Source organism: Sebastes umbrosus, chromosome 1 (assembly GCF_015220745.1).
Source record: "Sebastes umbrosus isolate fSebUmb1 chromosome 1, fSebUmb1.pri, whole genome shotgun sequence".
Taxonomy (NCBI): domain Eukaryota; kingdom Metazoa; phylum Chordata; class Actinopteri; order Perciformes; family Sebastidae; genus Sebastes; species Sebastes umbrosus.
Window position 1 is genome coordinate 12,824,889 of NC_051269.1, and position 27,631 is coordinate 12,852,519.

Here is a 27,631-nt window from a genome sequence, read left to right on the forward strand (position 1 = left end):
AATAAAACAACTACTATACATTATCATACTTGCATTGTTTGAACCAATGTCTTTAAAAAAAGACAGAAACATAATTGAATGCACTTAATGTGCCTCAAAAAATATTACGGACATCCAGATTCAACTGCAGCCTTTTTTCCCACTGCAAACTGTTTTAACACATAAGACTCCTTCTCTAGCACGTCTGGTTCTCCTTCTATTGTAACTGGTATATTTGTCATGTGGGAAATCAATATGGTATTCTGGCTTTTCAGCTGATATGCACCACTATTGATGAAAAGATACAGTTTCCATATAAATTGTACATTCAAGGCAAATTTGACAGCAACAAAAAAACTATAATTAGGCTTGCTCTAGACTAGGGATGTACAGTATTTCAGTGGCCATCTAATGGATATACATTTTGTTTTAGTCCAAGAGTCCTTGTGTAATCCCTGTCTGGGAAACCAGCCTACAGTGTGTTTCTCCAGAGACAGTAATCAAACCCTGATGTAAAAGCCTAAGCATTTGAGAAGTGATTACACTTCACAACATGTCCCAGCGGAAATATTCACACGCTATTATTATTTTTTAACCAACACCTGCTCATATTTTTGTATTATGCTGCATTTAAAAATTGGCACAGCTTTGCAACAATGCATACTTTGTAGTAAAGCATATGGCAATGGCTTTATCCATTGTCACTAACAACTTTATCAATGGTTAATACCTTTTTTATTATTAATGCTTAATAGATGAACAGGAAACTGCATGAACAAAATATCCTTTCCGAGTGGAGAAGCGTTCATCGCATCAAGACATCAAATCTGCAGTTAACATTGTTAGCAAATCATTGATGAAGGGTGGAGGGCTTTTTAGTTTACAGTAAGCTATCGAGCATTCAGATTCAAATGTTAGTACAGTAAATCATTCTTAAAAGGTTATTTTTTAAGTTTATTTTCATTGGTCCGTTATAGTTAATTAAAGCCTAAATCAGCATTTTTTAAGCCAATGCATTGTATTGTTACATCTATCTCTTTGGTTGACTGTAATAAAACAGACAGCATTTAGGTAAAATGTTGAACAGATTTGTTGGGTCGTGTCTGTCTTATCTGTTTTTTTTGGGGTTTAAGAAATATTTTCTTTTTCCTAAAAATGTCTTATTCAGAGTTAGCTTGTACTTAACTCCTGCCTCTCGTGTCACTTCTGGTTGCAAAAGGTCAAGGTGGCGACGGCCAAAATGGTGAAATCAAGGCTTCAAAACAGCAGTCCACAAACCAATGGATGACGTCACGGTGACTACGTCCACTTCTTACATACAGTCTATGCTAGCGACACTAAACAGTGCAAGCGTTGTTTAGCAATGCAATGGCAAAAGTGCTGACAGAGATAACAGTGTTTAACTGAGGGGGAACCAGAGGGTGGGGGCTACGCTTCTGCGACGGCACCGTCGGTTGGGACGGCGTTATCAGTTGTATCCGCCGTATGAGAGCAGTGCAGAGTGGCCGTGAGCTAGCCAGTGGGGCACACTCACATGCACGAACGTGCACTAAAAGCACGCGCGGCCAGCCAGGCTATGTCAACAAAGCACGGAGAGGCTCAGATTACAACACACACAGAGGGAGAGTGACTTCCTTCTCTGCTCAGGTAGACAATACTCCTCTATATCTTTACATAGCAAATAGTTGTTTGCTGCTATATTAATGCTCTCAATATTGAATTAAGCACCTTTAAAGATCAAGGAAAAAAGACCTGTGGTGGCAGAGGATATAAACCAACCAGAGATCCTTATTTTACATTTGTATGTAGAATCTGGCAACGCAAAGTGTATGTTCTTTTCATTGGATTAGTGCTTATGTAATAACTGATCTGGAAGCATCAATAAAATGTTTATAAAATCAAGATTTTAAAAAGTCATTCCGAAGATGTATTAGCATAACTGCTCCATAATACTTGAGCACATTCCTTTCCCCCGTAAATCTTCTTAATATTGCATTTAGAGTGCTAGTGCAGAGTGATTGACCACTGTGCAATAATACTGTTTAAGTACTGCCTCAAGGTCACTGCTACTACACTGCAGCAGAACACCTGTGTGAGTAGTGGTGTGTATTTGAGTGAGTGTGTGTGTGTCTGTATGCATCTGCCCACGATGTGGTTTTGCTCCCTCGCAGAACAAAATGACTGTATATCATTTATAATCTGTCCTCTGAGAGCCAGCTCTCTCTCTTCTTCACTGCGTCCTGTTTCATTCTTTCTCTTTTTCTACCTCTTCTATCCCTTTTACAGAGTCACTAGGAGAGGGGAGGAGAGGAGAGGAGAGGGCAGAGAGGAGAGGAAGAGGAGGAGGAGGATGAGGAGGAGGAGGAGGAGGAGGAGTTGCAGAGCAGGAGAAATTGTCCTTATTAAAGAGACGGCTGCTCCATGTGAGAGATCCCTTGTGGGACAGAGATTAAATAGACTGCGTCAGAGGGGAACACGCTCGTGGCGCTGCGACTGGAGGAGGACGCGATAAGTATGATCATCAGGGAAGGAGGGATAGAAGGAGGGAGGAAAAGAAAGGGAGCAAGGAGGAGAGGAGGTAGGATGAGGGACAAACAGACAAGAGGAATGAAGAAGAGGAGAAGGAACAACAGGGTGAAGATTAGAAGAGGAGAATGTGCAGAAATGTAACAGCACACAGACTGAACTGTGGACTTTATTTCAAGGGAGGGATAAAAAAAGATTAGAAGGGAAAACAGGGAGGAGGTGGGTGTGAATGAAGGAAAATGAGAAAGAAAGGAGATGAAATGGGAGAGCGGGAGAGGTGTTTTAAACCAAACTCTGCAGTCACAGAGAAGATAGAGGGAGACGGAGAGGAGAAGAAGGTGAGAAGAGGTGGATGACAGATGAGTGGGGCAAACAGTTTCCTGAGTTATGTATAGAATTCATAAAGGCCTCGTCATGGGAGCGGTACAGAACTTAGCGAGTGAGATGTGGGAGGAATAAGAAGAGTGATAGTAGCACCGCACTGTCTTGATATCACAGATGGAAATGACAATGCTATGTATGATGCGAGCTGGACGACATCTGCGAGAGGAGGTAACAGCAGAATAGAACAAATAAAGATGAGTAGAAAAATTAAGTGTTCATTATTTTTTCTTCATATATCCCATCTTCTGTCTTTCTACTGCTACACCTCCATGTTTCCTTTTTTGTGGTTTGTCTGCATTTTCTGCCAGCCATACATATACACATCCCTACATCTCTGACCTTGACATCAAGGCAATGTCACTAAAGAAAAATGGTTGCAAGCATACACGTCATTAGTTACAGATCAATAGCTTTATACAGTAGGTGAGACACTATGATGTGTGTGTGTGTGTGTGTGTGTGTGTGTGTGTGTAGAGCATACTGTAGACTTTATATAAGAAGTGGACGTGATTTTTGAACTGCCGTTTTTGAAGCCTTAAGTTTGGCGTTTTGGCGTCGCCATCTTGTTTTTTTGCAACCAGACAAGACGGTGGATCTAAGTACAACTGAACACTGAATAAAACATTTTTAGGCAACCAAAATGTTACAACTTTCATGAACTGAAAACACACTGTGAAAGGGTTAAAGCCGTGGTAGCGACCTGTCAATCACAAGGTAACCACGCCCTAAAGCATACCCTGCTTTATGGTCTATTTGACTCTAAACGGGACCATCAAATGAACATCATGCTGTATTGAAGAAGACTTGAAACTAGAGATTGAGACCGTAATCTCATGTTTAAAATGTTTACTGAGGTAATAAATCAAGTGAGAAGTAGGCTCATTTTTCTCATAGACTTCTATACAATCAGACTTCTTTTAGCAACCAGAGGAGTCGCCCCCTGCTGGCTATTAGAAAGCGTGCAAGTTTAAGGCACTTATGCATTGGCTTCACTTTTCAGACCTGGAGGTTGTCCGCTGGTAGGTAGAGACATTTAGGGTCCAGTGTTGGTGTGTGAGGTATCAAATCACATTTGGATAAATAAGTCAAGTGTTCACCCACAGTGAAAACCATCAACAACCTTCTTCCATGAATAATACTGGCACCGTGTATGGTGTATCATCTGGCCACCATCCACCACACTCTCTTCTTTACTGCCACAAACAGCAATGCTGAGGCACTCCCCTCAGGGATCTGCTATAAACACAACTCTCCTCAATCAACTGATGGTCACCTGCATTTCTGCAAAGCCATTTTTCCCACTCTTCCCAAAATAATTGTTCATTAAGTACTGTCTCAATTTCAACAAAGAAAATGTATTAATATCAATCAAAAATCAAGTCTCCATTTGGGTAACACATATTTAGCAGTTTAGGGAATAAAAGTAAGTTTAGAAAAGGTGTGCTACTTTTCCAGCAGTATTACATTGTTACTAGCTCAATAAAAGAAGTGAGAGTAGAAGAGAGACAGAGATGATGAAGGTTATAGATGTAGAGCAGGTCTATTTAGGCTACGCTGTACACCGGGCCCACTGGGATACCAGCGATCGACCATCACACCGAAATAGAAATGGGAGCAGAGGAGAGAGAGAATGGAGGAGAAGTAAGGTGTGGTGAGACAGAGGGATGGGAGGTAGAGAGAGAGAGAGAGAGAGAGAGAGGAAGGGCAGGTGGAAGGGTTGATGAGGAGGAGGTCTGGAAGGGACAAGAAGGATTGGAAGTACGAGGATTTAAGTGAGATCCATAATAGAGTTGCGAAGTTGGAGGAAATATTTTTCCAATTTTCTATTTTAATGTTTTGTTTTAAAGAAATAGTTTGACATTTAAAAATCAAATACAGTACTCTGGCTTTCTTGTCGAGAGTTCGATGAGAAGATTGATGCCACTTTCACGTCCATACGGTAAATATGTACAGAAGCTGGAGCCAGCAGCCAGATAGCTTAGCTTAGCTTAAAGACTGGAAAAGGGGAAGCAGTTAGACTGGCTCTGTCCAAAGGTAAAGTCTGCATAAAAAGGATCATTTGCCATTTTATAGGGTTTATGTGCCAGATAGAGTGAAAGCAGTATCAATCCTCTCATCTAACTTTCAGCAAGGATCATGTTTTTTTTTCTACTTTCTAAATACTGTAATACCCATTAGCTTCAACTGCTGTTGCTATGGAGAAGAGGTCAGTGAGTCAAATTCAAAATGCTTTGCCGTTTCAATTAGCAAACCATCAAACTGATCAAAAACTGACCCAGAATCTGAAAGTGAACTGATTTATGCTGCGGAATGAAATGAAAATGAAAAGTGTAAAATTTCCAACCTGTTTGCCATTAGCAGTGTGTGAGTCATGATAGCTTGTTTTATACCAAGAAATACAGCACGGTAGTCATAGTTAACTTCTGGCCATACATTTTTATGTGCACAGGCTTGTACCTTGGAGGTATTTTGTAACACAGTTGCTCATCATACTGATCATTTAACTGTGACAGTTTCATGCCCATCCAAGCCTGAACAACCTGCCATTGTCTACAAAGAAAAGGAATGGGACTTTCACTTTCAGAGCTATGAAATCCTGAAATAACTTTTCCTATTTTACAATCAATGGGGTGAAGAAGAGGATAAAAAAAGGTGGATGGGTCAATGTGTTGGACAACCATTGCCATTTAGTCAGAATATAGATTAGATGTATATATTTAAGGTATACGTTGTTATATTAGGTTGGAGATCATTACATTTTAGATATAGTTTTGGTGTGCTTGAGATATTGGTAAGCACCTGGTATGGACTTAATCACAACCTGCTGGTGTAAAATTGTCTCTGGAGGTTGGGGGAAGGTGACGGCCAAGAAGATTTGTGGATGGTGGAGATGAAGTGTGTGTAAGTGTAGCGGGAGTCAAATCAGTGCTGCTGGCGGCCAAAGGGAGGTGAAGTGAAGATGGAGGTAGTAAGAAGACTGAAATGGGAAGTGGTGATATTGTAGAGGGCAAAGAAAAAATATTAAACAGAAAAGGGGTCAGGATATGAAATTGAGGTATCCTGGTTGGTTGGTTAGAAATAAAATAGCTCAGTCCCAGGCTGGCTATAAAATAGGTTATTAAAAACGGAAAAAAACTGCAAAATTTCACTCTTGAATTGAATTTTTATTGCCTATTCAACGTTCCTGCTGTATTAATCAGTATTTAGTGCTATCTCTCCTCAGCATGCATAAGATAGCAATTCATTCCATCACCTTGGTGAGTAAAGTCATACTGATGGACGACTCTGCAGACGACAAACTGGAAGTTATAAAAATGGTGACTTATGAGGCCGACCTTTTAGGGGGGATGTTGGGTGTACTGCTTTGGACAATAAGATAATATTACTGTATTATATATAATTTGCTGTATACAGCAGAACTGGTTGGTATTATATCAAATTTAGTGCGAGCTTGTAGTTATGCATGTTTTAAGGTGTCGCTAAGAACTCTCTTGCCCTTCGTTTCTGACAACGTCAAAGACTATCGATGCCCTGAGCACCTCTTCATCCCCCCCGACCCTCGAGGAATGGCTCTGACCTGAGCACTCTCTTACAGTTCCTTGCTCCCTCCCTACCCAGGAGGACCCACTGACGTGCTGCAGCTCTCCACCGTCTACAGTACAGAACATAGTTACACTGTGAGCATCCACCAACCGTCTTTTCTCCTATCTCAAGAGAAGCAAGTCCCTTCTCGGAAACTAAGCTGTAGCCTGACATCTCATCTGGCCCCTGAATGACTCATGCCATTCACCCGCTGGCTGCCTGAGGGAAACGCTAGCCTCTTCACCCCACAGTCACCTACAAGGCAACTCATAGGTAACTACATCCTAGGTGCAGGTATATAGTACAAGGAAGCGGGCTACTGAGAAAACTGAAGGGTAAGAAACAGATTCCAGGCATGTTAGAGAATTAGATGTGGCACTTAATTACCACTCATTTCATCATCATCATCTTCGTGTATCAAGGTATCTCATTAAATTTGGATTTGAAAAAAGGGATTTGACTTCCTGGGGATGTTTATGTTTTAACCTCAATTCGTGTATTACATTTAGACTGGGTAGCATTTAAAAACGATGCCAGTACCAATAGAGCACTTCAGAGGTTTTGATGCTTCTGGGTTGTTTCGGTCGATAAAGGTATCTAGTACCTATGCCCAGCCCTAATTACATTCCTCCACTAGGGGTTTCGAATAGGGATGCACTGATCCAAATTTTTCAGTCCCGATACTGATAGCGATACATGGGCTTTGGATATCAGCCGATTCTGAGTACCGATCCAATACCAGTGTTTAATTAATAAGCTATAGGCCTCACTGTGTGGACGTGACTGGGATCATTGTTTTAAGTGTAAGGAAACAACAGGCTTGACTTCAATATTGCTTTCCTAACTTTGAAAACAAAATGTAACAATTACATAAATATAAATTTACTGAATGGTTATTTGTTATTAAAATAATAAATCATAAACCAGCAACTTGGTAAAAAATGTTCAACATTAACAGGAATTACAATTCAACTGTGAACCTTTTTAATGCAGCAACAATTTGGTCAAAACTTAAACTTCAAAATGTCAGTCTAGTCAGTAGAATATAAACATAGAACTGAATTGGATAGATCAGCCCAATTGTTACGATACCCGATCCAGCTGTTTGAGTCAGTATCAGCCCGATATCCGATCCAGTATCGGTACATCCCTAGTGTCAAAAAATGTCCATCCATTGGAGTCATGAAACCTTTACAAAAATTGATTAACATATATGTTTCCCCCTTTTGTATATTATGCACTATTGTTTTGTTTTTTTATAGCCATCATGTGCATAATGTGTATTGTGTTGCATGTATTCTCCAACTACTTTGCTTGGGAATGCAGTGAGCGCCTTATACTCTAGCCATCAGTCATATATAACATATTTCTTATTAAAACATTATAAAAAATCAGCCTCTCAAATGTCTGCTGAATTTGTATCTAAATTGTACAGTTTCATGTACTGTAGCAACAGTGGAGCAGGAGCCTGGTGCCTGCGTCATCTAAATGCATGCAGTCAAGAGTGCAACCTCTTCACTGGTTGCATTTGTATACTTACAGAGCCATTATGCATTTATGCTGCATAATGGACTACAGCCATTCATGAACTATTAGTATCATGTGCGAGGGCTGGTATAGGCTACAGTATACGGGGCTAATAGGTCAACCGTGCTCAGGGCCTCTTACCATCAAACGCAGTCCCCCGGGACACATACACATTACACACACCACACATGATGACAGCAAGCAATACAGAAAACCTTCAAGGATAATTAGCATCCATGATCATATTTCGGAGGTAACATATGTTCCGTGGAGCAGTCACACGCCACACGAGGGGATCCACACAACACAAACATGGAAACACCTGGGATCACTAATGCAAATACCATTACTCAATATCTACTTAGTGAATGTTCCAGTGAGAGACAACATCATAACAATTCATAATTATAACCAGGGATGAGGGAAGAGAAGCACCGGGCTTGTTAGCATTAGGGCAAGTTCTCAACCAAAATATGGCAAAACTTGTTTAATGGATTTACCTAATGAAAATGGTGGGAAACAACGATATGGAAGCACCTCATTTATCCAAGCAACAAGATGCACAATGCATTCTTGAGAATCCAATAAATGACAAAATAATTAATGGCACACACAATGAGATTGTGGTGAGATTGCAGTGTGTTGAATAATTCAGCCTGTAGAGAATTTGCATTTACATACATTCTGAATTGCTCCATAGAGCCACATATTGTGTTCACTTATTGTCTATCGTTTTATGATTAATTATTTGACCCACTGGAGATATCAAAATGGAACTATAATGTTGCCTTGTGATCCAGAATAGATAGCTGGGCTAAGACTTCCTTTTCCGTGCTCATTGTTTACAGTGAGATTAGCAGCTTGAGTTGCAAGACCTACAGTATGTGCAAGACTGGAGAATCATTTTAAACCAATAAAAAGCTAAATCATCGTCAGACGATAGTCGGTGGGTTCCCAGATTGTATTTCAGCCAGTGCGTTCCTCCTCTTTCGCTCTCCACATGGACTGTTTACCTGCATTCAACAAAAGCCTGCTCGAACACGATTGGTCAATACTACTCGGACTACAAATGGAAACCAGAACGCTTCCGATACCAAAATCTTTCCCCGTTACCTACAGATTCTACATGCGAATGCAGAATTTGTTTATAGAGATTATTAGATTACCCATAAAAGACAGCATGTTAATAATTACAATATTCCTGTTTCTATATCATGAGTTTAATTGCTTTCATTTGAGTTTTATTGCAAGTCTGCAGCTGTGATGCTGGAGGTGTTTAACACACTGATGAAATGTAATGTTTGTGTATGTAATCAGGATGCTCATGAAAATGAAATTATAATTGTATGTCTGCTATGATTGTCTTTATTGCTAGTTAAAATTCAGTTCAATTTCTGTATCGCTGTAACACTGCAGGCATTCCTTTCACACTTCGGTTTCAAATATGGTGACGAGCAATAGGCTCCGCATCCCTGATCAGTGTTCATCAACGTTTTATTCTATTCAATCCCATTTTGATTCGCTCTTTATTCAGCTCTTGAGACTCAGAAGATTCTGTGAATTCATCTAGATTACTCTGCCACCGGCAGCTGACCTAGAAGTGGTGCTATTGGATGAGAAGACGAGGGAACACAATCTTCTGAGACTATCAGCCTATAAGGTTACAGGTTACCTGTGATGTCACACAGGTGACACTACATGAATAGTGATCAATGATCCCTACATCAGGGGGAGGTGGATCATTTTAACACTGTTATAAATATTCAATACACAGATGAAGCCATTAGAGAGGTCTGTTTGTTGTATGCCTGCTCTACTGCAGCTGGGGACGAAGCAACAGAAAATCCTACCGTTATGCAATATGTAGATAATGTAAAGGTTGCGCTGTATAACAGTAGATCTCTGTATAAATAATTGAATAACCTGAAGAGGATAGCTTTGGTGGATAAGTGATACAATGCATGTGAAGGCATTCATAAATAGTTATATAATAAATCAAAACTAACCTACACCTGTTAGGATAAAAAAAAAAGGAAAGGGGAAATATCTGGCATTTGCACTGCAGATATGAAATATTCACTTTTTCCAATTGTTTCACCGAAAATAAATAAAAAGAAAAACAGGTGCTGTACCTGTACCTATTCATTATTATTATTGTGTTTTTGCTTTCTCATTCCACTCATGGCCGGTCCATATTTGCAGACGCCACAGCACATCCCACGTGGCCAAAACCTCTACCGTGTTGCCCCAGAGACCTGCTCCTTAATAAGGCTACGGCTGATTGGTTGATGGGATGGGAGAATGACAAGGGAGGGTGGGGTGGGGGGCTTGTACGGAGGAGGGAGAGTGAGGGGAGCTAAACTGTCCAGAGAGATTTCTATGCATACTAAACAGGTCTCACACTCGCTGGCTGAGAAGAATTTTCATTAGTCCTTCAAACAGGACTCCCTCCCCTGTCTGCTGCTCTGATGCTGTGCTTGCGCATTTCTCCAGGTGCTTTACAAGGTTTGTGCATGATTCATCATTTACCAATGATTTTTATATATCAAATAAAGCATGTGGAGCAAGTAAGTAACGATCCATATCCAAACCAACAGTGAATACAATGAAAATGCACCATCAATCTCATGATCAGCTCAACATACAGTAGTAAAACACATTCCTCAAGATGTGATCCTTCAAACCACACACACATATTGACATACACACCCACCAGCACATACATAGACAAGCACTGGGACTTACCTTCTGTGGGTGAGGTTTTCAGTCGTTTGCACAGTCCCTCTATGCCCGTGTAGTCCTCCTGGAGCTTGACCACCGCCTCTGTGCCACGCAGCTCCATCAACGAGCGCAGCTCCATGACCGAGCAGCCGAAGCCGGCCGCATGGTTGTCCTCGTTTCTTTGGTTCTTGGCATAAAAATCGCTGTTGGACATGTCCCCCATGATGCCGGCTAGTCAAGTCAGTTAGATAAGTGTTTGTTATTGCTTATAGATCAATCAAAAATCTTGCACAGCAGAGAGATGAGCTCAGTCTCATCCAAAAAAAATCCAAATCAAGCAGGCAACAACCAAAAAAAGGGGGAAAAAAGATTGCCACTTGTAGGTAAAGTAGGCAGATAGAGAGATTAAAAAGGGGGCTGGGGAAATCCGATGGGATCAATCGATGAGCAGCCTCTCTGTTTCAGGACAGACTGTCAGATATCGGCAGACCAAAAACCATCAAAGAGAAGAAACAGGAGAAGAGGAGAAAGAGCAGCAGAGAACAAGGAGAGGAGGGGATGACGAATCGCAAGTGGGGAGCATCCAGGTAAGCGTTGGACAGCCCCAGTGGTCAGGTCCTGAGAAGGGAAATGATGGTGGTTGCAAGTCCTGTAGGTCTCAGGCTCACCACGGCTGCAGTCCAGACCCGCTCCATGTGTGGCTTCCCATTGCTGCTATTCTGCTGTTGCCTCCGCTGCCTCTCTGTCTCTACATGGTGGTCTTCCCCATCACTGCTACAGAGAGAGAGAGAGAGAGAGAGAGAGAGAGAGAGGGAGGGACGAATTCGAGAGATGAATTCAAAGAGGACAGAAGGTGAGGGAGGAGGGAGAGAGACACAGACAGAGAGCACAAGACGTGAGCGTTGCAGTGTTCTCAGGGCAGGGGTGAATGCAGCGGTAGATGGTGCACAGCTGAAGGACAGCCTCTCCTGGCTGCGGCAGTAACTGTGGCTCTGCTGTCTCTATCTACTGCTGCTACTGCTGCTGCTACTGCTGCTGCTAACCTCATTCTGAGGACAAGACAACTGCCAGAGAGAGATAGGTAGATAGAGAGAGAAAGGGATACGAAAGAGAAGGAGGGCGGAGAGAAGAGGATGCTCCTTTCTGGTGCAGAGCGGAGAGGAGTTGTGCGCGGGCGGGAGGCTGGGGCAGCTCTGACGACAAAGCGGAGAGGAAGCACGTAACGCTGCGCTGTCACAGGGAGGATGGGCTGAGCTGTGGAGCTGCTGCTGCTGCTGCTGCTATCCCACCTCTAGTTCTCTCTCATTCTACAGTAAGTGACCTCTCCTATGCAGTCACTCAATCTCAGTGATCTCTTCCTCTCTACCTGTTGTCTTGTAATGCCTTGCATTAATGATTTCACTTCATGTCTCCCACCCTCTCTCGCCTCAGGACTACACTCGACTCAGAGAATAGACTTCTTCAGTGTTATACTGCAATTTGCCAGATTAGAATAATTCAAATCCGTCACTAGTTTACATCGATTTCAAGTAAATTGCCATCATGGAACAAATTCCTTTCTTTCAAAGGATGAGGCTGGCATAAGTATATTTATATTCTTGATAAATCCTATGATATGATCAAGACAAACAGTTTGTTTGTCCTTCTTTCAACGCTTTCCCTCTTCCCTTACCTGTCTGTGGCACCCAAGGCACATTTTAGTGTGTTTAAAAACAGATCACATTTACAGTTTCATTCAAGAAACTTTAGATAATTTCCTAAAACCGCTGGACACTATAGTTATTAGCAAGTCAAGCAGCCATGGTTTAATAGACATTTGGTGCTCTAGTGAGTATTTTCAGCACCTGGACTCAAATAAACAACATCGACCAGATTCATTGTAATAAAGTAATGTCATAGTGCAATGGCATGGCTCATTGTTTTGTTTTTTAATTTAGACAACAATAGAGGTCTATGGCACAGAAGAAAAAGCAAATAATATTTGTTAAAGGGGACCTATTATGCTTTTGTGCTTTTTCCCTTTCCTTTAGTGTGTTGTATAATATTTTGTGCATGTAAAATGTTTGCAAAGGTACAAAGCCAAGCCCAAGTCCAGGCCAAAGGGAGTTACTCTCCCCCACAGAAACACTGCTCCTGAACTGCCTGAAACGCCTTGCTTGAAGTCCCGCCTTTTCTTCCGCAACGTGATGATGTCACCAAGTAACACACTTTACCTAGCGGCTAGTTTGGCTCACCCTCAAACAAAGCTAGTTAAAGCCGAAACGGAGTCCGAAGAATTTGGTTCGGTTGACCAATCACAACAGAAGGCCAGCTGACCAATCAAAGCAGACTGACTGGGCTCAAACAGAACGTTTCAGACACAGGGCGAAAAGAGGTTCTTCAGCACAGCCGGTATGAGAAAAATAGAGTGTCTTTTTATTTTAACAATGAAGCATGTAAACATGTTCTAGAAGAAACCCAAAATATAAGTATGCACCTGAAAACTAGCATAATAGGTCCTCTTTAATCGGATCAACTCATTGATAGTCTTTCCATGATATTTGTTGACAATAGAGGAAATACAGAATATTGCCATCCTTTTCCTTCAACTCACCAGCTTCTCACAATGTACCCACCTACACATGATGTCACAATACAATGCACAGGCACTATTGATCTGTCACCAGTAATTTACAAGTGTGCCTTCATTTCCAATCAATGACATCAGTGACCAGTAAACCTCCGGCTTACAGCTAGCCTACGTCACTTCCCACTCACTCATGTGAGACCTAGAATCCAGTATTCACCACTGTATTGCATTATACTGAACGCTCCAGTAAATCAACACTAAAGCACAACAACTGGCTAGCTATACCGTCTCTTCTCATGTGTAAAGCACAGTACTAATACTGGAATACAGGCCGCCTGCAGTTAAAATTGGCCGGTCACTCAATTCATTAAATGAACTACAAAACCATACAATCACAACAAGGCAAAAGTGAGCATGGCTCACATACCCCCGCTCACTGTGTGACCCCGTCGTACATCGACACAACTCACGGCTCATATTAAAACACTACTAAAACACACTCATAAAAAGGGGTATCCGTTTTTAATGGCAGGGTATCGTGCTAACTTTCTAGTATCGGTATACCGTTCAACACCGGCGCCTACCCCTGGCTCATTGCTATCTAAAATTCGATTCGGGAAAATTGAAGAAGTGGTTTTTCTACAGTAAAAATATATGTTTTCGAAAGGCTAAACGCCAACAAATATGCCACAAATATGCCTATATTCCACAAATAGTATAATACTAATCAGTGTTGTCAAAAATATCAAAGTATCGATAAATATCAACACTGAATATTTGAAACGTTTCAATACACATCTCCGAAGTATCGATACTCAAGTACCAGATGCCCTTTCTGCTCTCTCTTCTGTCTGGCAGCGAGTTAACACTCACACTGCTATTTATCTTTTAATAAATATCTAAATGTTAATGTTGTGTCAATTTTCCCTGTGGTATCAAAAATGGTATCCAATATTTATGTCTATAAATATGTATATTTTTCAAGGTATTGTATCAAAGTTAGAAATTCCAGTATTGTTACAACTGTGCAAAAATACAGGGCTTAAACAGAATGAAGAGACATGCAAAATGACATGATTTAGAAATGTCAACGTTATGAATGAAGCTTCAAAGCTTACAACTATCCGATACAGCCCTTGAATTGTCTTATATTGATGAGTTTCATATTCTGTTAACTGATTAGGGGGGCACTCTGCTTACTATTTGTCGCTGTAAATTGATGCAGGGTGCTGAACTAATGTGGCCGTGGCATATTGTGAAGGGGAGGAAGTCCCATTAAAAACTCCATTTAACTGCATATGAGCCAATACACCGATAACCTATTTAACTCAGGAGGAAAGCATTGCTGCCCATCCCTGTGTGTGTAACAAGCTGAGTGTACGCACGTTGTGGACCTTCCTATGTAGGCGCATTTTACTATATGAATAATGGAGCCCTTTAAATAGCAGGAAGATACTGCACAATTGACTTTAGATCAGATTTTTGTTCAGTGGCGCAATCGCTTTCTGCTGCTTCAAGATAGCAATGCGCCAACAATGCGCCTGACCACACCTCATTTTAAGACCAACACACCTATTTGCTACTTACTTACTTACCCAATGTGGCGCTGGGCGTGAAAATTACAACTGAATCAGTCTGAAACTAGCAATGACAGTTGTGTTGTGCCCTGTCATGTGCCCTGCTTAGCGCCGGGTGTAAGATAGAGCCTTACTATACAGTGCTTTATATCACACACCAAATTCCTATATGTAAAAGGCCTGCTTTACCAATTGAATCCTGCTTTACCAAGTAATTGAATCTACAAAATATAATCTTTATATGTACAGTACGAGGTAAATCAAATTTAAACCAGCCAAGAACAGCTACATTATTGTGAATTCCTTTTGTTAAGCTAAAACATGTTCCTTGTGACTGGTAGTGCAATGTGTAACTTCCTACATGCCTAAACTACAGCAAAGATATTGGAGCTACCCAGTCTTGCGTTTTTGAAGTTGTTCACCATTGTTGTTGGTATGCAGTACAAATGTCATACAATGCCCAGGTAACATGAATATGATTAATTATTTATGTCTCTCACTGCGAGGAGACGTTTCGTTGTAAAACTATTCCCAGAACCTAGAAAACATATTGAACATATAAGTAAACAACACAAGGTAGCATATTACAAGATGCAGTTTGTCTAGCCAGGTGTTGTCTGTTTGGAAGTAGCAATGGCAATCAATAGAAAGTTCTACACTGAGATGTTTAGCATGCTCAAATTCTTGGTACTGTTGGCAAGCGCTGCTTATTCGACCAGACGGACACAATCAGCAAGGTGTCCAGTCGCAAATATCAAGTCTGATGATATGGACGGGACTAGTACCAGACACAATAGAGCGCTCAGGAACAGCGGGGCACAGACCTTGTCACAGCAGGGTGGTAAGAGATCCTGCCAACACGTGAATACACATCTGTAACTCCACAGGAACCAGTCCTGTCCGTTAATGAGCTCCAGCCCTTGCTGAAGTGACAAAGTTAGACCGCATTGGCAATGTCACCGGGGACAGGTGTGACCTAATAAACCTGCTAAACATTTCTGTAAAGAATTTCCAACAAAGGCAAATTGGAGAAGCGAGCAGTTTTCTGCAGTGAAAATGTTGTTTCTGAAAAGCTAAATGCCAACCACTATGGACTGAAACAGAATATTTCATTAGATAAAAACATCTTGCGAATTTGGAAAATGGTGACATCTATCTTTTTTCAATAAATTTTACCATTTGGACTACAACGCTCTGGAGTTACTGGAAATGTTTGGATCACACAAGTCTGAAACAACCCTACGCAGCCAACACTGGACCCACATTCTACACGTAGTATAATACTAATTAATGTTGTCAAAAATGTCGACGTATCGATACATATTGACACTGAATATTTTAAATGGTTTCAATGCTTATTTTCTGAAGTATCAATACATGGATACCAGTTTTTTCCCACCTATTGATTAAAGGTAGGGTTGGTAATGCTGAGAAATTAGCTAGAGTACACTAGATTTTAAAATGATCCAACCGAAAGTGTTGCCACTCTTTTCTAATTAAATTAGCTAGCAGCACTAGCTCCACTAGCTCGACAGAGTCGCCAAGTGGGCAACACTGACAGTCCGTCGCTTCAGGTCTCCCTCCAAAGCCACTCCCCCAAAATTATCATTATGAACGTAAACAACAAACATGGCTGTTGTTGGTACTGACAGCTGTCAAGCTAGCAGCTTGTGGAAGACTCCGGGGATGTGCAATGAGTGCACAGGCAGAGTGCAGCATGCAGGCAGGCAGGCAGGCAGGCAGGTAGCCTATCCAATCATTTTATTCAGGCTGGATTCAATAATTCAACGGGTTTATTACAGTCCTGCGACAGCCACAGATACCAATCTTTTTTCTTTTTTTTTTATCCGACCATTTGATTTATCGATTGCTGTCGGGATGTATAAAAGAATTTTAACCAATATAACAAAAATGTTTTTTAACAGCACTACCAACCCTACCTTTAATAAAATAATAATACATTAAAGAAAAGACATATTCTAGCTTTGTTGGATTTTGGATAGTTTCTCTAATTATAAAACAAAAAAAGGACAGCACGCGGCAGGACTGCATCTTCTACTCTGTTTTTTTCTCCAACCTTTTATGCTGCCCTCCTCCTTCGCCTGCCGATCAGGTCCAATCAATGTTGGCGGTACTCTTTGCATGCCAAGGCAGACATCTGTGCCGGCCAGATCCTCCAAAACCGCCAAATGAAAGCAAACAAATGCTCTCCCAGGAAATTATGGAGTGTGTGTGTGTGTATTCGTGTGCCTCGATGGTTAATCAAGTGGCAGGTTGAGGAGAGAAACTACATCACACAGGTAATTCTGGTGGCCACCATCACCAGCTTTACTGGTATAAACCTTGTACTGTACCCTGGCAGCAGGAGCAATGCTGGTTTTCTATCCTACTAAATTGCCTTTTGCAGCTCATCAGTTAATCAGTCAGATACTGTAACTGGGCAAAATGGAAACCAGCAGGGCTCTTCGTCCCTGTAGATTGAAAACCCACTGCCTTGACGGTTGTGGCTGTTGAATATTTGAGCTGGCATGGCACATAAGCACAGAGAGAGGAATCAATAATGCTGATGATCACAAAAGACAAAATTAAATAAATGCATAATTAGATCCCAAGACGCGTTGCCTGAGTATTGATTACCATTAGTCCAAATGCACACCAAAAAAAGGTTAATCCTGTCCATTGTACTGCCCAACAGGGAGCAACAACATCAACAAGCTACGCTGTGTAGTTCATACTTTTTGTTTGATTCAAGCTGACCACATTTTCTGTATGTCATTCTTCCATACTTTCCAATATTTTCCTAGTTTGAAAGAAAAATAAATTGTGGATAAAAATGACGTATTTTGTGGCTAATTTAACGCAGAATGTCGGAGCAGCTCCCTCCACAACATCTGCTCATTCCCGACCATGTAAGGCGGTGTGTCTCCAGCTTCACATTATCATGTTGGTGATGTAAGTGACTGGTGGCGGTGTTATATTCTGCTGCCGTGCAGCTGCCTATCTTTAAATTACGATGACATGCGCAGGAGTGGAAAGATTGAGATGTGGGAGGTAGGAAAATGAGGAGAAAAGACAGAGGAAGGGGGGGAAGGGAGAATGTAGATAAAGATGATAGCTGAAAGATGGACGAAGGTGGAGACCAAAGGAAGGGTTTAGCAGAGTAATATTGCATGATGGAATAAAGAGGGGAAAGCATAAAGAGCAAGGTGAAAGGTAAGTTAGAGGTGAAGTGCACTGCTGAAGCCTGAGCTGAGGTCCTCCTTTTTATATAATGTAAACACACATACACACACTCAGACACACTAACATGCATATATGTACACACATAATTGATTTCCTCTTTCCTTGGAAAAGGAGGGCAGCTGTAAGTAGAGCTATTGTTGGTGTTTCGTATGCATTCACAGATAAAACCATTATGAAGGCAGAGTGTGAAAAATGTTTCTTCCTCAACGTTAAATAATTTGAACATCAAAGGAGCAACTTTCTTTTCCTCAAGTGTTGGGGATATGGAGCGCTTCATGATTTTGTCAGCATCTTGTAAAAACCTTCTGTTTCCAATATTTCCATCATCGTCTTTGTACCTGTTTGTCTGTACACTATCCCACCAATCTCTATGCTGTCATCCTTTCTAACCCGTCTATCTGTAGCTGACTGAAACACTCCCCTGCTGTGCTATTCTTCTGTCTACCTCCCTGCCTACTTGCCAGTCTGTCTGCATAATTGTTGGCATGCTCCCCATGGCTTGACACTGAGTAATGAGTAACATATGATCAAAGACTCAAAGAGAAAGTGTAGATTTTGCAATAATGAACAGCTTTTCACCCTAAGTGCGAGAACACTTAATTGGACTTTATGAACTTGAACACCATATGGGGACCACATTAAAACATGACTCTCCACAGCCAGATGCTAAGACCATCTGACCACCATACTGTACAGTGTTTGCCGTATGACGAAACTACTGACAAAACACAGAGGGATCTACTATAGCGGAGATACAAAAAGGGCTGTTAACATCACGCAATATCAGCAATACCAAACAGTCTGTACAGCCAAGAACCTGGGGCGCATGTTGTAGAATCATTTCTAACTAGCTGTAGTGCTTTTTGGTCTTTTTTTGTTTGACTTAAGTTATTAACCATGAATACAACATTTCTGTCAGACTTTCAAATTATTGCCTTTTTCATTTAAATGGCACAGTTTTAGTTTGTGCACATTAAACACAAAGAAAATGTGCTGCAATGCCACTGTGCAACCCTGCAGTATTCTATTATAGTGCTGTTGCGGGGGAACTGTATTTTCTTAAGTGCATCATATACTGGCAGCATCAGTCAATAATTTCTAAAAACAAAAGTATATACACTCAACTAATATCTCCATCATCCGGTCTTATCAATATTTTCCAATGGTATTTCAGCTTTTAAAGGCTTGAAGATTTGATTTTAGGGCATTCAGCTTAAGGTTCACTTTTAACGGTATTGTTTATAGTGTTGTTAAATGAACAGAGTGTAACAATTAGGAGGATCTTTTGGCAGAAGTTGAATGTACTGTAATATTAACATGTATGAAAATATTAATCATTGTGTTTTAGTTACCTTAGAATGAGCCGAAACACTGTGTTAACTTTTTTTGCTGGGGCCGGAGTCGATAACGTTACTCACTCCGGAGTTAACCCCCGCCATCACTCCACTCAGCCGCCGGGAAACAAGACACGGGAAACCTCTGTTGGTCTTGAGGGGCTGCAGCATTTAATTCTGCACAAACTGTTACTCCCACTGTATATTCACTTGATATTCTCAGAGCTAAACTAACCACTCGTTCATTTGTTCGCTTACACACATTTGCTGCGCTCTCTCTCTCTCTTGCTTCACCACTCACTTCCCAAGTATAGACACACTCACACTAGCTCTGCTATTCTCTAAATGACCTTCACTACTCTTACAACAGCTGGCTCTAGATAGGGCCATTCACGTTTTCGCGCCAGCCACCATAGTTCTTCTACACGCTTGGCACACGGGAGAGGTTTAAATTAGGGCTGTCAATCTATTAAAATATTTAATTGCGATAAATCGCATGATGGTCCATGGATAATCATGATTAATCGCAAATTAATCGCACATTTTTTACCTGTTCAACAACCACAACAACAGCTGTCAGTGTGTCAGTGTGCTGACTTGACTATGACTTGCCAAAAAATGCATGTCATTATCATAAAGTGGGCATGTCTGTAAAGGGGAGACTCGTGGGTACCCATAGAACCCATTTTCATTCACATATCTTGAGGTCAGAGGTCAAGAGACCCATTTGAAAATGGCCATGACAGTTTTTCCACGACAAAATTTTGCGCAAGTTTGGAGCGTTATTTCGCCTCCTTCGCGACAATCTAGCATGGTTGGTACCAATGAATTCCTTAGGTTTTGTAGTTTCATATGATACCAGTATCTTCACTCTAAAAATTGCAAGTTGCGTCAAAGAAATTAGTGGCGTTAAAACAAATTTGCGTTATAGCGTTATTATCATGTTAACTTTGAAAGACCTAGTTTAAATTGGTTGCAATCTACAACCTCACCACTAGATGTCATTAAATCCTACACACTGCTCTTTTAAGCCAAACAATCCCATCATGAAACTTCAGGTAATTGATGCCTTCATCATCACAGTCTCTCTTGTTGAAATTCACACATTATGTGCAATGTAATATAGTGTATTCTATCTTAGCATCTATTTGACCTTTAATTTGAATTTCTCTATGTGTTGCGGCCAGTGAGTCGTCTGTTGGGTCTCTCTGTTCTGCTCCGTGATTATAAAGAACAAGTGTTAATGATGAAAACGATTCTCTACAGTAATTGCTGCTTTCTCTTTGATGAGAAGTTTCTAGCCTGACAAGCTGTGGGTAGTTTGCTGTCCTCCACGGTGAAGCCATGCGCATTCTCCGTGTGTCTGTGTCAAAATGTCCTTGAGCACAGTGAGGCAGAGCTGAGGAAGGAGCTGTGCCCACTGCACCACCAGCAGCAGCAGCAGCAGCAGCAACAACACTGGCATACAGCTCCCCCTGCCTGTGACAAAAAATAGTGCAGGAGACTTCACTGATCACAGAGCTGCTCTGCACACCTGCACGTCCGTAAATATCACATTATAAGATGCTCATGGGTTACTTGACTGGTTCTTGGTGTCATTATGCTGAAGGCTGGGATCAGAAAAATGCAGGCCTACTTTGCTACTTGGGAGGTCAAACAAACTCAATGAACTCTAAACAAAAAAGGAGCTTTACTGTTTAAACATACCTTGCATATTACCTGCACTACACTGCCAGTTTCTGCAATGAACCATTTTATGAAATGTATTTTATCTTCAGCTCCAAAAAAAAAACGTGCGAAATGAAATAATAAATATCAGCCATGCAGCAGAAGCAGTTACACAATGACTTTGGGAATCCCCAACTGCATGCATACACACATTGGACAGCAGCTGCATTGCAATACTGCACATCAATATCCATACACACACACACACACATACGCCCGCAAAGAGAGAAAGACACATTAACTGACATTGTCTCTGAGGTGAACTGTTACATAACAACCACACGGAGAGCCTCCTTTCAGCCACCATCAGTGCTCTCTAATTGGGTTGAAAGCAGCTGTCATGCTAACTACTAAGCGCAGCAGACAAAGTCTGATTATGAAAAAAAAAAATGGTTATTTTGGAAAGCAATGCAGGAGCTCCAAAAGGACTGCAGCTCCAACTCATATTGGGCTGAGAAGATAAAGCAAAGAGCAATGGGATGAGTCAGAGAGAAGGGGAAAGAGAACGAGACACGTAAGAACACATATGTACGTGTGTGTGTGTGTGTGTTTGTGCTTAGCCTATGTGGGCTTATAGATGGTGAGGGGGTTTTGAAGAAAAGCAGTTGGCCAGGCAACCCCGGCAGCTGCAGGGGTTGCTGCGTGTCACTGCGTGTCACTGCAGAGTGAGATTGAGAAGCAGGAAAGTGAGAACAGGTGATTATATGCTATAGCTGTGAGACGACTGGGTTAGAGGACAAGGCACTGAGCGATATAAGCCTTTTGTCCAAAAAGAGAAGCCCTAATGGACCCCTTCTATTCACATGTATGAAAAATCCTTCTCCTAAAGAGGACAAACAGTGCCTCAAAAATATGTCAAGGTGTGCAACAGTGGGCGGCTCCATCTCTCCCTCACTCTCCTCTTCAGTTCCACCTGCCTGTTTTGCTTTTCTGCTTCTGCGGTGTACAGATGTCACCTTTCCTCTCTCCTTTTTTTCATTAACATTGCTTCATTCTTTCAACAACTGCCTTTTTTTGTTCTGTCCTTGTTGCTGTTGGAAGTTTTTCTGCTGCATTCACGGCCACCTGAATAGCTTGCCATGGGTATTCCTGGTGAGCAAATGACATTATACAACATAAGCAACACTGTCAGGCTGTGGAGGGAGATGTGGAGATGTAGAGTGAGATCCTGCCCGGAGCAGCTGTGTGGATGCACATTAACGACTGTAACCAAATAAATACTGGCATTTAATTACCAAGAATATTGAAATGTAACAAACAAATGTAGCATGAAAGTCATTATTATTGAAAAAGTAGCTAACCCAAATGTTGTTTGAACGTAATGATCTAATAATAAACAATAGCGGTTTAGTGTTTGCTTAATAGTGGATGCTCTGGTGCTTTTACAAGCTGTGGTTTTGCCTCTGTAGGAGATCATCCTATAAATGAGGAGTTGTGCTATTTGCTGATGAATTCTCCAATCAAACGACTCCCAAGCCAATTCCCCTGGAGCATAGCCTCTGGTTATCAATCACCTTATACAGGAACACAGAGGAGGTGAACCCTGGTAAATTATAATATATGGGGGAGTGGAATGAAGTGAAACATCTACAGTAAGGTACAAGCTGAGTTCCATTCTGGGTAGTCGGTAGGATATCAGCCTGCTAAATGAAGTCTTTTTCCACAAAGTGAAACGATCACATGCCAAACAGTGTAGTTTAAAGGGATAGTTTGGGTGTTTTGAAGTGGGGTTGGATGAGGTACTTATCCATAGTCAGTGTATTAGCAAACGGCAGTAAAACATATTTTAACCGCCTAAAAGAAAGGTACAACTAAAAAAAATTATATCAGTTTAGGTACAGGCTATATTTAGAATATTGTCACCGCTTTACCTTGCTGTCAGGCAGCCTTTTCCGACAGGAAACTGAGGCCGTTGTATCCATTTATGCTCTCGCCAAAGCCACCAGACTCCATTGAAAAAAAATATAATTTTACCTCGCAGAACACAGGGGTTGCTCGTCTACTGCTGCCTCGATTTGCGCTATTGTTGAGTCTGGCTGCTTTGGCGAGAGTATAGATAACAGCTTCAGTTCCCCGTCGGAAACATAGACTGTATAGCTGTCTCACGGCATTGTAAACCGGCAAAATTATTCTATATATAGAATACAGTTAAACTGATTTTAGGAGAGCCTTTCTTTTGGGTGGCTAAAATAGGTTTTGCTACCGGCCCCGTCCACAGCAGCACATTGCTTTGCTCCCATGCGATAACTCCTGTTAACTCCAAGCTGGGAGCGTGCCGACCGTCATCTATTGTAGGTAATACACGACTATAGATAAGTACCACTTACAACCCCACTTAAAAAAAAAACAAGCCATCCCCCTAACCATTCATGAATCAGAGCCAAACACCTGACAGGTGCAGGTAAATAAGCAAGACTCCATGCTGTCTCCTCTAACAGAAAACAATACGATAAAACTATCACTGTCGGCACCTTTGTCCAATCGGACTTGAAGCTGCTGTTGGCACTTACTTACGTTGTTACCTGCTATCTAGATCCTTGCTTGTGATGTACGAATTCTCACATATACGTCACTTTGGACAAAGGCGTCTGCTAAATGAAATTGTAGAATTGTACTCCGTGAAAATATGAATGTGGAGAAGCTGCAGCTACTGTATGTTTTTTTTTAGCCACACTAGGGCATGGCTTTAGGGACGGCAATGGCTTTTTTTAGGTCTACTACTTAAATCCAGACTGAAATATCTCAACAATTATCAAATGGATTGCCATTAAAATTTGGTTCAGATATTTAATGCATGTCAAATATTTAGTTTAACATGTTAACATCAATCTTGTTTCTTAGTTACAGGTTAAATTTAACTGCCTCACACATGCCTAGAGTAAATTAATGTGAATATTCCCAGAAAAATATCAACACAATGCCGGGTAGACTCAGTTAAATCACTGTGTACAAAGAACATAGGAAAAATGCAGTCGTGTCAACCTTTTCACTTGTGACCTTATAATGATTACAACTTTCACGCCTTCCGTGCTCCATGCTCCCACCCAGCTTCTGTATTATAATCTTACCCACTTGAATAGTCGAACCTAGAATGAGTCTGTTTTAATCTGTATCACCACCAGACTCACTACCTTCACAGAATAATGCATCAAACAAGTGGATGACACAATGTGCTTGTGGGGATTTTAATAATCCACACACCCAGTCCTATGACACATGGTGCAGTCCACATGTAATGTGGCTCAGAGAACAGTAATGGCACTCAGAGTGACACTTGCTTAAGAGGGTTTCTAACCACAAAAGGTCCTGCAAAACATACTGAGTCACCAGCACTTTGGAGGTTGAACGCTTAGTGCTTGTGTGTAATGAGGCAGAGACAGTGAATTTAACCTTGTAAATTCTGGTTTGGGGTTCGATAATGGTATATCTAAATCTCTGGAGTACTGCATTTATTTATTAGTAATGCCAAAGCTTGGCCTATAGCATGTACATAGGAGTTTACATGAAAAGTGGTTTACGTCAAGCAAAGTCCATGTCACATAGGGTGTGTTGTGCTGCTGGTAAATGGGTTATCTACAGTATGTTTCAATGGAAGAAGACGGGAGAACTTCAGCAATGCTCTCAACTGTGTAAATGTCACAGAAAAATAAATCTTACATGGGAGTACATACATTTTGCATACAAAGCAAAACCCTTGTTTTCAGGCCACATTCAGAAATAAATGTGATGTCAAGAGACTGGGGATTATTTATTGTAAAAATTATATTAGACAAATAGGTATAACAAGACTGCTCATGATAGTAAGCGCAGTTATCTCTGTCAACAAAAAAACAGAGTTGTTAACAGTTGTTAAAAAATAAATGAGTTTGACCCCCGTCTTCTTCCATATTTTCCCCCTGTGGGCCAGGACCCTGACCTCAGATTAGTCATCTGTTCCTAGATTTGTAAGCTTTTTTTCATGGAAGCACTCTGTTGCTTTTCAGGATGACAAGCTGCTTAATCTGTGTCCAGAAAACACCCGTAGATCAAAAAGCATGATACAGCTTCTTACAGACAATCCTTCCTTTGCAACTAAATGGGCACGCATGGTCAAACAATGTCTCAGGTAAACAAAAAGACACTCAATTGCTTTGTCATTTCAAGGAATAGAATAGAATAATAGAATAGAGCAGCATATCTATTTTTAACATGAAAAAATTAGAGGCTCTAAGGTAAATATAAGTCACTGAAAAGACTGGATAACACTTAAAATTTCCCTTTTTGACTGGCATTGACAAATTGTTTTCGCTGTCAAACATGAACAGACACAGCACACACGAACACTCGAGGATAAGTTTGATGTAGAGAGCATACATGTGATGACATGGTGAAGATGGGGATTACACACTACTTCAGTTCTAACCCCTTCATCATCTCCTAAATCTCACAAAAGTAAACTCTTGTGGTGCAGCTACAACATATAAACACAAACACACACTTTCTGCTTAATTTTCTTCCCCTTTCTCACACTCAGCACTCTTTCACTGTCAGCCGTCTCCATTTGGAAGTAAATGTTGGCAGTCCCAATTATATAATGACGGTTTTACTACAATAAAATAATTTCCATAACTAAAAGTGATGCTAGCATAAATAAAACACCATGGAAATGATCAAATTATAAATTAGCTCACATTAAATAAAACGTTTACAGTACGTTTTGCCAGCTAGGCCGCTGGTGACACAAGAAAGCATAAAATCCCACGACCACTTCGGAACACCACTGTAACTGGCTGACAGCCACAACAGGTTCACTGATTTCAGATGTCACTGGTTTGGTTCATCTTTGGGCTGCGTGTTCGAGCCCTAAATGTTTGATGGCCTCAGATGGACTCAGATGGAGCAACTGATCAAAGGTCTTAACAGTCCTAATAATTAGGGCTGTCAAAGTTAACGCGATTATAACGTGTTAATGAGAATTCAAATTAACACCACTAATTTCTTTAACGCATTAACGCGATCAATCTTTCAGAGGTTGTAGCAGGCTCAGTTTTTTTTAGACCATGTCATACTAGCTTGTCGCGAAGGAGGTTAAATAACGCTCCAAATTTACGATCAATTTTGGCGAGGAAAAACTGGCATGGCCATTTTCAAAGACTTGACTTCTCATCTACAGATACAGTATATGAATGAAAATGGTTTTCTATGGGTACCCACAAGTCTTCCTTTTACAGACAGACAGTTTTAGTCAAGTCAGCACACTGACACACTGACAGCTGTTGTTGCCTGTTGGGCTTGAATTTGACATGTTATGATCTGAGCATATTTTTTATGCTAAATGCAGTACCTATGAGGGTTTCTGGACAATATTTGTCATTGTTTTGTGTTGTTAATTGATTTTCATTAATTAACACATGCATACATTTGCATAAAACTGCATATTTTTCCACTCCCATGTTGATAAGAGTACTAAATAATTGACAAATCTCCCTTTAGAGTACATTTTGAACAGATACAAAATGTGCAATTAATCACGATTCATTATGGACAATCAAGGTTAATCACGATTCAATATTTGAATCGATAGACAGCCCTAATAATAACTAAAATATGTCTAAAATTGACCTAACAAATCAGATAACATTTACATCATCTGCTTTGGGTTGTAACATCAGTCTTTCCAGAGGGACTGCCACTAAATCAGCAAGACGTTTTTCATAATTCTTGCTTGATGCTTTTGTAGCATTTGTATGTCTACAACTAATCTACATATTACTTTCCAAACTTGCATTTAAATGATCCAGCCCGCCTGTCTGCCTGTTCTCAATTTGAACTTCTACTTTGCATACTTGCCTCCTGTATGCCTGCCTGTCTTTTTTCCTGCCAGTGGTTCATTATACAATGCTTCCTACAGGAGGACATTTGGAGTACGTTAGGATCCTATACTGGGTGGGGGTTTACATGTGCATGTCAGGAATTGGTATCTGTAAACAATCTGTCTGATGGTCCCAACGAGCATGCAGGACTAACCTCTACAACAATAGCCAGCAAAACATCTGGCACTGATGATGCACCGGTGTCACTGTTTTGGTAGAACAATCATTGGTTCAGGCACAGGAAAAAAAAAGGACTGATACTGGTGTTCCAGGTTTCACTGAAAAATAGGCCAACAGGCACAAGGCCCAGAAAGATAGACTAGAAATAGAAAGCGTTTTGTTAATAATGTTAAGAATGTTATTCTAGCTTTGAATCCAGCTGTCTACAGAGAGATAAGAGGGAACTGAAATGGTGTAATATTGACTGCAGTGTGCGCGCAGTAGAGCACGTCTATCTAACTGTTAATGGAACAAAAGACGAAGCTTACAAAAGATTCACCGGTAGTCGCTTTAGTCTACCAGAACACATTTATCCCATTTCTATCCTGAATTAGCACCAGCTGCATTGTGTTATTTTTTCAGATGTTTCACCACAGAACTGAATAAGCA

At 40.9% G+C, this 27,631-nt stretch overlaps 1 protein-coding gene across 15 annotated transcripts in view; it reads right to left on the reverse strand.

Annotated features, from left to right (window-relative positions):
• The window catches only part of atp2b2 (ATPase plasma membrane Ca2+ transporting 2), a 159,522-nt gene that overhangs the window by 74,207 nt on the left and 57,684 nt on the right, over positions 1-27,631 (reverse strand). For 10 of the 15 annotated variants that reach the window (XM_037793093.1, XM_037793244.1, XM_037793401.1 and 7 more), the window contains exon 2: positions 10,744-11,493. In XM_037793093.1, coding sequence (XP_037649021.1) covers positions 10,744-10,942 — 199 coding nt within the window. In that variant the 5' untranslated portion in view covers positions 10,943-11,493. Of the gene's footprint in view, positions 1-10,743; positions 11,892-27,631 lie in introns of those variants that run through there. The other 5 variants (XM_037793327.1, XM_037794016.1, XM_037793866.1 and 2 more) reach the window with 3 other exon arrangements.